This window comes from Doryrhamphus excisus, chromosome 14 (genome assembly GCF_030265055.1).
Source record: "Doryrhamphus excisus isolate RoL2022-K1 chromosome 14, RoL_Dexc_1.0, whole genome shotgun sequence".
Lineage (NCBI taxonomy): Eukaryota > Metazoa > Chordata > Actinopteri > Syngnathiformes > Syngnathidae > Doryrhamphus > Doryrhamphus excisus.
This window is the reverse complement of record NC_080479.1, coordinates 19,023,680-19,040,670: the sequence shown is the minus strand read 5'-3', so window position 1 is coordinate 19,040,670 and position 16,991 is coordinate 19,023,680. Positions and strand designations below refer to the sequence as shown.

General features: G+C 38.9%; 1 protein-coding gene across 1 annotated transcript; it reads left to right on the top strand.

Annotated features, from left to right (window-relative positions):
* Window positions 1–690: 690 nt before the first annotated feature.
* On the top strand, window positions 691–13,589 carry LOC131101750 (peptidyl-prolyl cis-trans isomerase FKBP9-like). The gene is made up of 10 exons (XM_058047096.1): window positions 691–1,022; window positions 4,439–4,584; window positions 5,889–6,078; window positions 7,215–7,360; window positions 8,465–8,654; window positions 10,463–10,608; window positions 10,689–10,878; window positions 10,959–11,104; window positions 12,377–12,540; window positions 13,378–13,589. Exons 1-10 carry the CDS (start codon window positions 820–822, stop codon window positions 13,555–13,557), a joined length of 1,701 nt encoding a protein of 566 aa, XP_057903079.1. The 5' UTR covers window positions 691–819; the 3' UTR covers window positions 13,558–13,589.
* Window positions 13,590–16,991: the final 3,402 nt, after the last annotated feature.

Genomic DNA, 16,991 nt, shown 5'->3' with positions numbered 1-16,991 from the left:
TGAAGTCATTAAAGTGGAATAAGTTGTTCGAAAACTGAATAAAAGGCAGCAAGTTAGCTCTTGGTGGCTAATTCGCACCCCCCTCACAGCGAGATGTTCGCCCCGCCCACTGCCACGTAGAGACATTCCTGCCCATACAACCCCCCCTCATCACTCCCCCCAATCAAAAATCTCCAAAGTAATCCCCAAACTTTACTTTAGTGACGATAAATATTGGACTATTATATCGTCAAAGCGTGTAAATATTACACAAGTTTAGCTTTGACATGTGCACGCGAGCGAGGCTAAACCCGGAAGTCAGTAGGGGGTGTGTGCGCGCGACGTGGAGACCCCTACCACGTTGACACTTCGCCGAGGCTCCACTGCGCATGAGCAAAAACGTGGTAACCCAAGTAAAAAAAACACTCCATTGAAGCCTGTTGGACGTGTCAAGTCCACGTGACGCGAAGATAACATAATACCGGAAACTGTACTTTTTGTTTCACAATAAGAGATATGTAATATCGCTTTAGTTTATCTTTGTTTGTGTTTGTCAGCCACGATTAGTTTATTAATGATGACTCCATGATTCTTATCATTTATTACGCACATTAAGGCGTGTTAAATAGAACGATGAGTTCTTTTGTATTCGTCGCTCAACCGGATGTGGTGTTAATCCATGCAGCTTTACAGGATGTCTTTCAAGAACTAGGACCGGGAAGGCAGGACGTCGGTCCTACTTAGCGTAGACTTTGAGGAAACCACCCGGGACACACACACACACACTCCGCCACCATAGTAACTTTGTACCCCTCCTCAAAGTCTACCCCCGGTCTAAAAATGTTGCGGGGGGTGCACAGGGTGGCGTGTCTGTCGGTTCTGGTGGCCTTAGCCGCCTGCAGCGCTCCCCTGGTTCCGTTAGACGACATCCTGATCGAGAAGACGTTCGAGCCCGAGCAGTGCGTCCGCGCCGTCAAGGTGGGCGACTATGTCCGGTACCACTACAACGGCATGTTCCCGGACGGCAAGAAGTTCGACTCCAGGTAAGACCTCCGCGAGGGTTCTGGTTGGAGGGCGCTGAGAGCCACGCAGGCACACTGAGCTGTGGGGACACTCGAGCTGAAGCGGTTTCAGATTTGGGTCCACTTTGGTCCGTTTTAACAGTCTAAATGCATCAAAATGAGCCAAATCAGTTTGTTAAAGTCGTTGAAACCAAGTGGCTCAGGTTCACTTGGCCTTGTTGGAACTGTAGGATCCGAGGCCCGTTCAGACCAGAAGGAGAACCGGGTCCTCTTTAAAGCTGACGTGCAATGTGAACACTGATTCAAATTGAATCTGCTTTCTGTTGAGTGATTTTTCACATTCAGTCCTTTCGGTACTAAAATGAATCAAAAAAGGATTCATCCTTCTCACGCTCAAATTGGAACTTCATTTCAAAGTGGTTCCAGGTGTCCCGCTGGACCACTTTGGCTCTGGGTTGGACACCACAGTTCATGAAAAGGCAAAGTAAAGCCAATATCTTTGTGTTCACATTGCACACCAAATGTTGACTTGTTACTCCACTTTGAAAGGATTTAGTTCAGAATGTCTAAACAGTCCTAAAGTGGACCAGAGTAAGACGAGAACCAGCAGAAAAAGGTTTGACTTGCTCTCACGGTTCCTGTAAGTGACACCAGAAAGTCAAGTGAACCGGAACCACTTTGTGTTCACATTGTTCAAGTTAAACACACCCAATGTTGACCTTTTTATTTCACTTTGAAATGACTTAGTTCAGAACATCTAAACAGTCCTAAAGTGGACCAGAGTAAGACGGGAACCAGCAGAAAAAGGTTTGACTTGCTCTCACGGTTCCTGTAAGTGACACCAGAAAGTCAAGTGAACCGGAACCACTTTGTGTTCACATTGTTCAGATTAAACACACCAAATGTTGACCTTTTTATTTCACTTAGAAGGGAATGAGTTCAAAATGTCAAGACTGTTTCCACAAAAGTGGACTGCAGTAGCTTGGGAACAAGAGGAAACGGTGACCCCCAAGGGGGCCCCAGGGTTCATGTAGAGTGGCGCCAGAAACCTGAATCACATTTGTTCACCATTTGTAAACCATTTAGAGTCAATGGGAACACAGAATCAAATTGAATCCACTTTCTGTTGAGTGTTTTCACACATACAATCTTTGGTATTGGTCAAAAATTGAACTCAATCCTTCTCACGTTCACATTGTGACTTCATTTCCAGTTCCAGTTCTCCCTCTGTACCACTTTGGGGTGTGGAGGCACAGTTCTTAAAAAAGCCAAGTAAACCCGAACCGCTTTGTGTTCACATCGCTCAAAATGTTGACATTTCAGTCCACTTTGTAAGGATTGCGTTCACACTGTTTAACAGTTTCACAAATGTGGACTGGAGTAGCTTGGGAACAAGAGAAAAAGTTGACAAGGGGGCCCCAAGGTTCATGTAGAGTGGCACCAGAAACCTGAATCACATTTGTTCACCATTTGGAAACCATTTAAAGTCAATGTGAACACTGAATCAAATTGAATCCACTTTCTGTTGAGTGTTTTCACACATACAATCTTTGGTATCGGCACCAAAATTGAACCAACAGTGAAAGGAACTCAATCCTTCTCGCGTTTACATTGTTCCAGTTCTCCCTCCGTACCACTTTGGGTGAGTTCTTAAAAAAGCCAAGTAAACCTGAACCGCTTTGTGTTCACATCGCTCCAAATGTCAACAACATTTCAGTCCCACTTTCAGTCCACTTTGTAAGGACTGAGTTCACATTGTTTAACAGTTTCACAAATGGGCCCAAAAAGTGGACCGGAGTCACTCAGGAAGCAAGTGAAAAAGATCTGACTGAAACGGTTCTTGTAAACCGCATTGTGTTCACATCGCACCGACGGGGTGAACCACTTGGGAACAGGTGTGATTCCAGGTGTGACTTCAGGTGTGATTGGAACCGCTTTGTGTTCACATCGCTCCAAATGTCAACAACATTTCAGTCCACTTTGTAAGGGTTGAGTTCACATTGTTTAACAGTTTCGCAAATGTGCCCAAAAGTGGACCGGAGTCACTCAGGAAGCAACTGAAAAAGATCTGACTGAAACGGTTCTTGTAAACCGCATTGTGTTCACATTGCACCGACGGGGTGAACCACTTGGGAACAGGTGTGATTCCAGGTGTGACTTCAGGTGTGATTGGAACCGCTTTGTGTTCACATCGCTCCAAATGTCAACAACATTTCAGTCCCACTTTCAGCCCACTTTGTAAGGGTTGAGTTCACATTGTTTAACAGTTTCACAAATGGGCCCAAAAAGTGGACCGGAGTCACTCAGGAAGCAACTGAAAAAGATCTGACTGAAACGGTTCTTATAAACCGCATTGTGTTCACATCGCACCGACGGGGTGAACCACTTGGGAACAGGTGTGATTCCAGGTGTGACTTCAGGTGTGATTGGAACCGCTTTGTGTTCACATCGCTCCAAATGTCAACAACATTTCAGTCCACTTTCTAAGGGTTGAGTTCACACTGTTTAACAATTTCGCAAATGGGCCCAAAAAGTGGACCGGAGTCACTCAGGAAGCAACTGAAAAAGATCTGACTGAAACGGTTCTTGTAAACCGCATTGTGTTCACATCGCACCGACGGGGTGAACCACTTGGGAACAGGTGTGACTTCGGGTGTGATTGGAACCGCTTTGTGTTCACATCGCTCCAAATGTCAACAACATTTCAGTCCCACTTTCAGTCCACTTTGTAAGGACTGAGTTCACATTGTTTAACAGTTTCACAAATGGGCCCAAAAAGTGGACCGGAGTCACTCAGGAAGCAACTGAAAAAGATCTGACTGAAACGGTTCTTGTAAACCGCATTGTGTTCACATTGCACCGATGGGTTGAACCACTTGGGAACAGGTGTGACTTCCGGTGTGATTGGAACCGCTTTGTGTTCACATCGCTCCAAATGTCAACAACATTTCAGTCCACTTTCAGTCCACTTTGTAAGGGTTGAGTTCACATTGTTTAACAGTTTCGCAAATGGGCCCAAAAAGTGGACCGGAGTCACTCAGGAAGCAAGTGAAAAAGATCTGACTGAAACGGTTCTTGTAAACCGCATTGTGTTCACATCGCACCGACGGGGTGAACCACTTGGGAACAGGTGTGATTCCAGGTGTGACTTCAGGTGTGATTGGAACCGCTTTGTGTTCACATCGCTCCAAATGTCAACAACATTTCAGTCCCACTTTCAGTCCACTTTGTAAGGACTGAGTTCACACTGTTTAACAGTTTCACAAATGGGCCCAAAAGTGGACCGGAGTCACTCAGGAAGCAACTGAACAAGATCTGACTGAAACGGTTCTTGTAAACCGCATTGTGTTCACATTGCACCGACGGGGTGAACCACTTGGGAACAGGTGTGATTCCAGGTGTGATTCCAGGTGTGATTGAGACGGTTTGCGTTCCAGCTACGACCGAGGGAGCAGCTACAACGTGTTTGTGGGAAAAGGGCAGCTGATCCAAGGCATGGACAAAGCTCTGGTGGGAATGTGCGTCAACGAGAGGAGGCTGGTGAAGATCCCGCCACACCTGGCCTACGGGAAGCAAGGATACGGTGCGTAGCCTTCGTGGCGGCTGTGGACACGGCGTGTAGGGGTTCCGGTCTTGGGACTAAATGTGGTTTTGTGGCTTGATTGGTGTCATTTGGGGACTGGGGGTCCAAAGGTTGTTCCAAAAATTCATTGAAATAGTTGAAGTTTCTTATTAAAGGGGACCTATTATCCTATTATGCTCATTTCTAGACCCTTTGCATTGAGTTGTGGACTCCTATAGAGCAGCTACACACAATAACCCAGCTTTCAAGATCTTCCAGAATCTGCCCCTATTCCAGCTGGATTTCCAAAACGCTCTGTGGCCACGCCCACTCAGCTTCTACAGCTAACAGCTTGTATCTGGGCACGCCCTTATCAGGAAGGCACACCCTCTGAAAGCATACAAAAGAAAGAGTGCAACATTCTTCAATCTTTGTCAATTTTCTTCTCATAATAAAATAACTTTATTATTATAAATTTAAAGATTGCATTTTAATTTTTTTTATAATTTTATATATTTGTAAAAATATTTTTTAAATCTTTTAACAAATAAATATATTATAGATACATATTTCTTTAATATTTTAACTATGCACTACTAAAATATAGTTTATTCTTGTTAAAATAGCAATTTTTGTTAGAATATGACTTTTTTTCTGTTCATATTTTGCCATTATTCTCGTAAATAATTTTAGTGGCAGAAAGTTGAAATTCATGAAATACTTTTTTATGAAATACTTTTAAAAAATTAAAAAATATAAAATAAAAAAAAAATAAAAAATATATTTAAAAAATAAATAAATATATATATATATATGCAAATATTTCCTCATATGATTCTGACATTATTGTCATTCATGAAATACTTTTTTATGAAATACTTAAAAAAATAAAAAATATATAAAAATAAATAAAAAATATATTTAAAATGATTCTGACATTATTGTCATAAAGGGGTGCCCTATCAATATCCGATCAATATCGGCCGATATCAGTGAAAAAGCCCGTTATTGATATCAGCGGATACTTTAAATCGCTTTGGATTATCGGTATCAGGATCAGGTATCAGGATCGGCAGCATCAAACACTGACGGGAACATCCCAACTTTCCTTTTTCCTTTGGATATCTATTTATTCTAGTCAAATTACAACTTCTATTTTTAGAAATTGTCATGGCTCAATGAAAAAAAAAACAAGCTCGGGCCACAAACGGTCCCCCGGCCGCACTTTGGACACCCCTTTCTCCTCAAAGAAAAGTGCTTAGCTTGGGTTGATTACGTTCAGGGTTCTAACCGCCCCGCTGGCGTCCCCGCTCTTGGCCTTTCAGGCGACATCATCCCGGCGGACGCCATCCTCCATTTTGACGTCCTCCTGCTGGACGTGTGGAACCCCGAGGACGGCGTGAAGGTGGACACCTACCACACCCCCGCCACCTGCTCCAGGAAGGTGGAGGTGTCCGACTACGTACGCTACCACTACAACGGGACGCTGCTGGACGGAACGCTCTTTGACTCCAGGTAGAGCTGACACACGTCCATGTTTGTTTTATGGGTGATACCGTATAATACAGTTTTATTCAAGGGCCCTGAATGCACCTTTTTCCCTCCTTTATGTTGCGCTTTTTTGTTACAATTATTTCAACTTTTTTTCTTGTTCTCCTTATGACTTTATTCTCATAATGTTTTCCATATTATTATTATTATATTCAACTTTTACTTTACTTTTATTTCACTTTTACATTTCCTAAAATTTGATTTTATTTTTTACATTTGTACTCTTGAACATTTGAATTTTTATATTATTTTTTTTCTATATTCTTACATCTCTTTATTCTCCTGAAATGAGTGCACATTTCCCCCCCCCCCCATTTTGCTGCTATTTTTACTTATTTTTATTTTTTACAATTGTACAAATATTTAAATTTAATTGTAAAAATATTGAAATATATTTAAATATTTCTTCTTGTAAATGTTCTCCCTTAAAATTATGTTTTTTTATAATTATATAATAATATAATAATTATATATTTTTTATTATTATATTATATTTATTATTTATTATATATATATAATATAATAAATAATAAGAATAATAAAATAAAAAAATATATAATAATAATTATTATTATTAGTCTCATAATAATGTGATTTTATTATTGTAATCTTATAACTTTACCAACAACTTACGTTTTTTTAAATGTAATGTTTTTCATAAAATTATTTTATTTTTCTTATTTATATTAATATTTAATATGTAATTTTTTTGCATTTTTCCCTCATTTCATTTTAATATTTTGTCCTTATTGTCATAAAATGACTGCTTGTTTTTTTTATTTTTTGCTTGAACAAATAGTTTTGTAAATATTTGTATTTGTAAATATTAAGTTCCTTGTCTTTTTTCTCTTAATATTATGTGTACATTTTTATAGTATTTTGACTTTACTATTGTAATATTAGAAGAATATTATAAGTTTGATTTCCAAGATTCTGTTTGAAATGAAAACATTTTGAAGGGCCGTACTTTGGGCATCCATGTATGGCTAAAGTTTGGAGACACTTTATCATTGTGCTGAATGAGATAATGTCCCTAAACCTTTGACCGGCAACAACACAACACAATCCATTTGAGGAATGGTCTCCGCTTTGTGTTCCAGCCACACCCGCATGCGGACGTACGACACCTACGTGGGCATCGGGTGGCTGATCGCCGGCATGGATCAGGGCCTGCTGGGCATGTGCGTGGGCGAGAGGCGCATCGTCACCATGCCTCCGTCCCTCGGATACGGCGAAAACGGAGACGGTGAGCGATCTGCCGAACGTGACTAGCCTTGCTCCTGATTGCTTCGATGCGCCCCCTGGTGGATGGCGGAAGTGCTTTGATGTTCCGGTGATCATGTGGCGTCCGTCGTTGCTTTGGCGCTGAAAGCAATTCAATTATAATTATTATTTTTATGATTATTAATATATAATAATTCTATAATGTATAAGACAAATGAAATATAATTTAAATTAAAATTAAATTAAAATTTAATTTAATTTAATAAAAAAAAAATTAAAATTAAAATTAAAATTAAAATTAAAATTAAAATTTAAATTTAAATTTAAATTTAAATTAAAATTAAAATTAAAATTAAAATTTAAATTTAAATTTAAATTTAAATTTAAATTTAAATTTAAATTTAAAATTAAATTAAAATTAAATTAAAATTAAATTAAAATTAAATTAAAATTAAGAATAAAATTTAATAAAAAATAAATAAAATACAAATTTAATAAAAAATAAATAAAATACAAATTTAATAAAAAATAAATAAAATACAAATTTAATAAAAAATAAATAAAATACAAATTTAATAAAAAATAAATAAAATACAAATTTAATAAAAAATAAATAAAATACAAATAAAATACAAATAAAATAAAATACAAATAAAATACAAATAAAATAAAATACAACGTAAAATACAAATAAAATACAAAAATTTAAAAACATTTAAAAAATTAAAAATAAATGAAATAAAATAAAACAAATAAATATTAAATAATAAATGGACTAATGAATAAGAAATAAAGATAATACTATACTAATAAAAAATGTAGGATTCTTTACAGCAATATATTATATTACATACAGATAAAGAGAAATATTAGCAAATATTTCAATGTCATTATTACATTTAATTTTTTGACATTTTTACAACTTATAATAATATCATATAATATATTACTAATTACAGCAATAGTATTTTTGAGACCCAAAAAACCCGACCTTTGGATTCAGAAACGTCCAAAATGAAATTAAAATTAAAATGAATGAAAATATCCAAAAGTGTGTAACATTGATTCCAAGTGTTCCAGACTATAAATAAACACACCAAACCAAAGAGCGGATGTGTTTTTCCAGGTAGCGACATTCCCGGCCAGGCGTCTCTGGTGTTCGACGTGGTCCTGCTGGACCTCCACAACCCCCGAGACGGCATCGCCGTGACCAACCAGCAGGTCCCCGAGTCATGCGGTCGCAAGACGGTGGAAGGAGACTTCGTGCGCTACCACTACAACGGTAGCCTCCTGGACGGAACCTTTTTTGACTCCAGGTCAGTGAGGGCGCGTGAGGGGTGTTGCCTTAAAAAGCTTCCGCGCGCCATTCCGCTTGTTGGCCGCAAGGTGGCAGCACTCGTATGGGTCTTCAATTCGGCCTTCTGGGATCTGGGATCTGGATGAGGAAGCGCTTGGGGGAGAAGACAAAAAAAAAAACACTTTCAATTTCTATTCATTTGATTTTTTAAAGACTAATTAGTGACTAATTGGACTAATTGGTAACTGCATCATAAGTAAGTGCTACCTAATGATGAGTTGACTCCACAGTTGGTGGAGTTCATGTGTGGGTGAGGGTGTGAAAAAACAAGCTTTCAAGGTCGTCTGGGAAGGAATGTGTGTGGGGGGGGCTGCAGGGGGTGCAGCTGTAAAGATACGGGACAATATAACAAGATGTGGTCTTATGGATGGTGGGACTGGGTGAGAAGAAGACTGGACCAGCAACAAAGTCCTCAGTATCAGGATTTTCATTACCAGCACGACCTTGAAATGTCTGTTTAATATTTAAATTAAATTAAATTAAATTAAATTAAATTAAATTAAATTAAATTAAATTAAATTAAATTAAATTAAATTAAATTAAATTAAATTAAATTAAATTAAATTAAATTAAATTACAATAAATTAAAATAAATTACAATAAATTAAAATAAATTAAAATAAAATAAAATAAAATAAAATAAATTAAAATAAAATAAATTAAAATAAAATAAATATACATCAATATACATCAATATACATCAATATACATCAATATACATCAATATAAATAAATATAAATAAATATAAATAAATATAAATAAATATAAATAAATATAAATATTATGAGACCCTAACAAAACAACACATGATGGGGAAAATGACATTGTTAAAAGATAATACAACAATATAATGTAAGATAATACTACAATATTAATACAAATAAATGACAAGAAGAATATCTACAGGAAGTAAGAATCATTGGAAAATTTTTAAAAAAATAAACTGCAGCAGGAATGAAAAAATCTGCTGTAATTTTACAAGAATGAAGTTGGAATATCGCAAGAAAAATATTGTCATATACAACAGCAATATTTGTAACGTTACGAGGAAAAATAATGTCATTTTAGTAGCATAGCTGTGAAATAGTATTTTTCAAAGCCGTAATATGAGAAAAAAATGGAATCATAAGTTACAATAAGGTGATATGATATTGTGAAGAAAAATAACATTTTGGTATCCTACAGCTGGATTATTAAAGGAAGATGTTTTTATCATAAGAAACAGAACCACTTTTAGAAAATGAGTTATGTTAGCAATGTGGTCAAAATATGATGGGAATAAAGTCATAATTCTGGGAGGAGGAAGAACAAAATGAAAGTTTTAAATATTTTGAAAAAAATCTGAAATAAGAACATAGTCAAAATGAAAAAAAAAGAGAAAAAAGTTGTCATTTTGCAGAATTAATGTTGTAATATTATGTCATTTTAATAGCATACATATTATTATTATTATTATAATGACATATTAAAGAAAAAATTTTCTACCGCTTATCCTCATGAGGGTCGCGGGGGTGCTGGAGCCTATCCTAGCTGTCTTTGGGGAGAGGCGGGGTCCACCCTGGACTGTTGGCCAGCCAATCACAGGGCACATATAGACAAACAACCATTCACACTCACATTCATACCTATGGACAATTTGGAGTGGCTAATTAACCTAGCATGTTTTTGGAATGTGGGAGGAAACCGGAGTACCCGGAGAAAACCCACGCGTGCACAAGGAGAACATGTATGTATAGTATTTTATTTTGAAATAAATTTTTTTGCAGCTATTCTCGTAACCGCACATACGACACCTACGTGGGGCGGGGCTACGTGATCGCCGGCATGGACGAAGGACTGATTGGCGTGTGCACGGGGGAGCGGCGCACCATCACCATCCCTCCTCATCTCGCCTACGGAGAGGAAGGCACAGGTTGGCGTGACCAAAAAGACCATTTGGAGTAAGCGGAAGACGTGAGGTCGCCTACAGCCGCTTTTCTCGCTTCTTTCCAGGTTCCAAGATCCCCGGCTCGGCCGTGCTGGTGTTCGACGTGCACATCATCGACTTCCACAACCCGGCCGACACGACGGAGATGACGGTCACGCTCAAGCCGGACGTGTGCGAGAAGACGAGCAAGAAGGGCGACTTCGTCAAGTACCACTACAACGCCTCGCTGATGGACGGCAGCGCCCTGGACTCCACGTCAGCCCGCATTCTTTCATCCTGCCGCCGACGCCGCTTGGCTTCATCGCTCATGGGATTCGTCGTTTCTTCTCTTTCAGCTACAACTACGAGAAGACGTACAACATTGTCCTGGGAGCCAACCAGGTGGTCCCCGGCATGGAGGAGGGGCTCATTGGAATGTGCGTGGGCGAGCGGAGGCACCTGGTCATCCCTCCTCACCTCGGCTACGGCGAGGGAGGCGTCAGTAAGTGCGGCGCCCAACAACTCGCTCATGACCTTCACACGCCACATCGCCCGATGCGGTGAACACAATCCGACACAACCCAAAAGTAGAATCGGGAAAAATACAACATGGATTATTTTTATTTGGTATTATTTATTATTATAGACTTATTTTATTATGTATTTAATATATTTTGATTTTCTTTAATTTCCTAATTTTTTGATACATATTTTATTAATGTTTAGAATTTTAGGTATTTTTTTATTTTCTATTATTATTATTATATATTTATTTTATTAAGTATTTAATATATTTAAATTTTTTTCAATTTCCCAATTTTTTATACATATTTTTTAATGTATAGATTTTTAGGTATTTTTTTATTTTGTATTATTTATTACTATATATTTATTTTATTATGTATTTAATATAGTTAGATTTTATTTAATTTCCTAATTTTTTAATACATTTTTTTATGTTTAGATTTGTAGGTATTTTTTTTATTTTGTATTATTTATTATTATATATTTATTTTATCATGTATTTTATATATTTTGATTTTATTTAATTTAATTTTTTTATATTTAGATTTTAGGTATTTCTTTATTTTGTATTATTTATTATTATATATTTATTTTATTATTATGTATTTTATATATTTTGATTTTATTTAATTACCAATTTTTTTTATACGTATTTTTTAATGTTTAGATTTTTGTTCGAATCTTTTTAAATTTGCCGTCAATGGTTGCATACATAATTAATAGAGTAATAATAAATCGATAAAGACATTTTAAAAATGAACATTTTGGCCCCCAGCATCCTTTCATTTTTAAAATGTCTTTATCGATTTATTATTACTCTATTAATATCAAATTATTTTATATTTTTTACATTTTGTATATTATATAATTTATTATTTTTTATTTTGTAATGTATCTGTTTTTTTTAAATATTTTTGTTTGTATTTTTTATTGTGCGTGTTTTGGTTTTCGACGAGTTAAAGAGGTGTATAAATGTTTACATAAAATGATACATTTGATAATATTTATTTTTTTACATTATTATTATTATTGATTCATATTTTAACTATGTTATATTTTATTATTTTCTATATATTTATATATGGTTATATATATTTGCATATGCAAATAACACTAAGGCAGCAATGGGAAGGTTTCCGTTTTGTTTCCGGGGAGCTAAAGACCGACCTTATAGCGACTGCTCCTCTGGTCTCTGAGCTGTCCATCAAACCTCGACCAATCAGCAGCTGATTGTTTTGTTTGCGTGCAGCCGGTGAGGTGCCGGGCAGCGCCGTGCTGGTGTTTGACGTGGAGCTGGTGGACATGGAGGAGGGACTTCCTGAAGGCTACATGTTCATCTGGAACCAGGACGTGTCGGCGGACCTCTTCACCGAGATGGACAAGGACAAGAACGAGCAGGTGGAACCTTCTGAGGTACGGAGACCCTCCTGACACTTTATCAACCCTCACGTGTGTAACGTCAGGAATATATTTATCTCATAAATCATAAATCATACTGCCAAGTACTTGACTACATCCTTTATTAGTATTTTAATTATGCATATTTTTACCTCAATGAAACAAAACAAATGCTTAAATGGAGTAACACGGAAACATAAGGAAGGTATATTTGGTCACTAGGTGGCAGTAGCGTTACATTCAGACAATTGCCACCGCAGGAAGCACTGTACACAAACAGGAAGTACAAACAAACCGACAAAAAAAGGCCATGTTATGTCTTATTTATGTCTTAAATGTATTATTGTCTCTTATCACTTCTACTATACTAGCTACTAAAGTGTAAAAGTGACTATAGGGGTGTTATTTTGTGTCAAGAGGGCTCTAATAATATTCAAAGCATATTTAGAAGGTGGTAAACGTGTTCTCTACGCTCCCAAAATATGGCTACCTTTACACACACAAGGGAGCAGATTCGGAGGAAGAAGATCGCCAATTAGCATACGCGTGCTAACTCATCCTTGCTACGTGTAGCAGCCGCTGGAGGAACGTACCCGGTCGTCATATCGATGACTTTGACGCCCCGCACAGCCGGGTCGCAACATTTTAAAGCGCATGCAGAGCTACAAAGGGATAAGACGCAGGATGTCGCCTACAGCCACAACGGTTAATGGCAAAGTTTTTTTATTTACGACCTCAATTGAGACCCCGGAGCTTTTTAGCTCCCGTCGACCACGCCCCTCTGCGACTCCCGGGAGACGAGCCAGTAAAGAATGGATGACTTAGTTGTCGTTTTTTTTGTGTCTTGGCTAGTTCACCGACTACATCATGAGGCAGGTGAGCGAGGGCAAAGGTCGCCTGGCCCCCGGCTTCGACCCCTACCGCATCATCGACAACATGTTCAACAACCAGGACCGCAACGGCGACGGCCAGATCACGGCGGCCGAGTTCCGGCTCAAAGCGGACGAAGCCGCCGCCCACGACGAGCTATGACGGGGCTTTGGACCCAGGGTCTTCGTCTAAAGGTTGGGGGGAGGGTGGGGCGGGGATTCAGAGTAAGGGGGTTGTACTTTTTTTTTTTTTTTTTTAACCAATAGACATTTTTTTGTTGTACTACTTTAAAGACTGGCAGGATACTCAAATGAGCCAAATGAGTCTGGACATTTTACTATGTTTTTTTTATTTTATTTTATGTGTACAAACGTCGCTCCTTTTCCAGTACACGCATTTCCAGTACACGCTACCTAGTACCTGCATCTCCTAAAGACAGTACAGGTGAGGAAACCCACTGCTTTCCCTGTTGCTATCCCGAATTCTCCTTCACGGTCCACACTTTGCTGCTTTCCACTAAGATAGAATGATGCATTCAATGTGGCTAGGTTTTTCTGCGTACAGAAAAACAACACATTGAGCTCTATTTTCGTAGATCATGCGCATCTGTTCTGCGTCTACGGGGTGTGGCCACTGCACTTTTCAATTTTTTTGAGCGGCGCGGTACGGCGCACCCGCGCCCCCCTGTACCTCCCATCGGCGCAAGTGGCAAAGAAGGACGAGAGAAGGCGTGATAGGGTTTAACACAACCGAGTGTAATATTAACGAATCAAATAAACGCCTTTAAATGCGCAGGGCGCACTGGACTGCGCAACAGAGGCGCACCACAATGCGCGTCGTGCACCACGTACGCCACCTGGTGGACACTTCATCTGTTAGTGACATTAAACACAGAAAATGAACAGTAAAAAAATATATCTTACTAATATAACTTTATATTATATTGTTTTTAGTTGTTAATTATTAGTAATGGCTAATTTTCTCTGTGATTGGATATTTGGGATGGAGTCGTGGGGGTGCGCCACAAAATTAGAGCTCAATGTCGCCAACAAACGCACACTCTTAATGTTACCTTTACTTGTCTCCACTTGGCTAAAACGCTGCTTGGTTTTTGGAGTTTCCTGCAAAACAAAACTTATCAGGTTTTTTCATAATTATTTTTGTTCTTTAATTTTTTTTTTTGTTCTTTAAAATGTCCGAATATCTTGTCTTTCATTTATGTGGTATGAAAGTGCGTTGTGGATTCACGCATCAACACGATGATCCATGGAAGGATGATTCCGTGGAGGAAAGGGTGACTGCTTTGTATGTTTTTTTTTTGTTTTTTTTTTTTACAATTTTGTTGCATTTTATGACTATTCCATCATGTCATATTTAATAGTGTAATATTTAAAGTTGCCTTCATATTTTTTCAGAGCAAAAAGGTCAAACAAGTGCTTGCTCACATGGTTTGTTTACACGGCAAGTAGGATTTTTACCCTTTTAAGCAGCGGCCTGTCTGCCCTGCGTAGGAGCGTGTGTGCCACCCCCCTACAGTCCTCATACAGTGGTATGTCCCGGAAAGCCCAGGAATATTCAAAAAGTATTACCGAGTCCCAAAAATCTTCACTCTAATCCCCCTCATGTGTGTTTTATGATGTGGGGATGCTAGTATTGGGTGTTTGTGGGACTATACATTGGGGGGGGGGGGGGGGGCTTACACAGACTATGCAGTGGAAAAAAAAAAACATTTGGAATAAAAGGCGGGAAAAGATCAGCTCTGTCTTTCATTTTGCAAAATCTCACAAGCAACCGTCAACAAGCCGTGGTTGCTCAAGTTGTAAATAAAGTTTTCATTCTTAAAGTACCGTATTTTTCGGACTATAAGTCGCACTTTTTTTTTTTTTTTCATAGGTTGGCCGTTCCTGTGACTTATACTCCAGAGCGACTTATAAATGAAAAACTTTATGTTACGTAAACACTGGACACCTTTTCTGTTCATGTTTATACAAACAGAACAATTGGGGGGGGAAAAAACAAAAAACAAAGAACTGTTTGATAAAAAGAAAAAAATTGCAAAAATAAAGCAAATGTTTGGTAAAAAGAGAAAAATGAAAAATATAGAGATGTTTGTTCAAAGGAGAAAAACCAGGGAAACATTTCAAAATGGAGAAACAACAGAACATAGTGTAGATACAGGTTACATTTAAATACTTCATCTTGTAATTCCCAATTACAGAAATTGTTGAAATCCTCCGCTTAAGGATTCTAAGTGGGTTTCAAATCGAGGATACGGGAATCTTAAAGAACCAAACCATAGAATGAGAACCAGATTGTTTATTCCTGACAACAATACCTAATATAAATAGAAAAATGCATGTTCTCCCCGTGCATGCGTGGGTTTTCTCCGGGTACTCCGGTTTCCTCCCACATTCCAAAAACATGCTAGGTTAATTAGCCACTCCAAATTGTCCATAGGTATGAATGTGAGTGTGAATGGTTGTTTGTCTATATGTGCCCTGTGATTGGCTGGCGACCAGTCCGGGGTGTACCCCGCCTCTCGCCCGAAGACAGCTGGGATAGGCTCCAGCACCCCCCGCGACCCTCGTGAGGAAAAAGCGGTAGAAAATGAATGAATGAATGAATGAATAAATAGGCATCCGGGCAGTTCCTGTATGCCTACAAGTAAGCGGGGGGGCCAAAGCACCGTTCCTTTCCCTGCCCGGCCTTTTATATGTACATCCAAGATTGTGCATGAGGCTCGAGTGGTAGACCAATCAGCTTTCGGGGAGGAGGGGGGGGAGAACGTACCCAAAAGTGGAACTGCGGCGGCAGTGAGCCTAATTGGCCAGTCCGCAATCAACTCCAGGTGTGCCCAGTGGGACCGCCTCCTGCCAGAGTAGGTGAAAACACAGGAGGAAAGAAAGGGAGAATGTAACAGTACCCCCCCCCCCCCCCCCCTTTAACAGATGCCACCCAGCGGCTTGCCTGGCTACCGTCTGTAAAAATCAGATAACAAGGTGCGGACCGAGAAATCCAGGAACCATCCTCTGGAACGTACCCCTCCCAGTTGACCGGGTACTGGAAACACCCGCCCCTTCTTCTGACATCAAGTATGACCTTGACAGTAAAACCACCAGGATGACCTGATCTAAGAGCTAAGGTCCTGGTATCTGACCCCCCCTTGCTATATTGACTATACTCGCTATACTTTGGTGGACGTTTGATCACGTTTGGGGGCACCGGGATCCCGCCTGAAGATGGCGCTTGTTTGTTATGTGCTGACTGGATGAGAATTTGGTGGGAGCTGAACATGAATAAATGGATTATTTTTCTTTCCCGGTCAGCCCCCCCCCCCCCCCCCCCCCCCAATTGCCCATGGGCAATTGCCCATGTGGCCCTAGCTAGAACCATACCACTGATGGATGAATGAGAAATGAACATTAGTTTGTTATTCTGCTGACACACACACACACACACACACACACACACACAATCATCAGATAAAAAACAAGGAACAACAATCATTTCCCCGCCTTAATGACTTCTCTGACCAATGAGTGTGTTAAAAGGGGGTGGGTGGCCTCGGACGGCCCCCTTTATGAGTGGCCCTGCAC

What these genes read in the sequence shown, in the direction of transcription:
- LOC131101750 (XM_058047096.1), top strand. Translation starts at nt 820, where the DNA reads ATGTTGCGGGGGGTGCACAGGGTGGCGTGTCTGTCGGTTCTGGTGGCC. An exon ending in ATACGGCGAAAACGGAGACG is followed by an intron (nt 7,361 to 8,464) that starts GTGAGCGATCTG and finishes GTGTTTTTCCAG; the next exon opens with GTAGCGACATTCCCGGCCAG. An exon ending in CTACGGCGAGGGAGGCGTCA is followed by an intron (nt 11,105 to 12,376) that starts GTAAGTGCGGCG and finishes GTTTGCGTGCAG; the next exon opens with CCGGTGAGGTGCCGGGCAGC.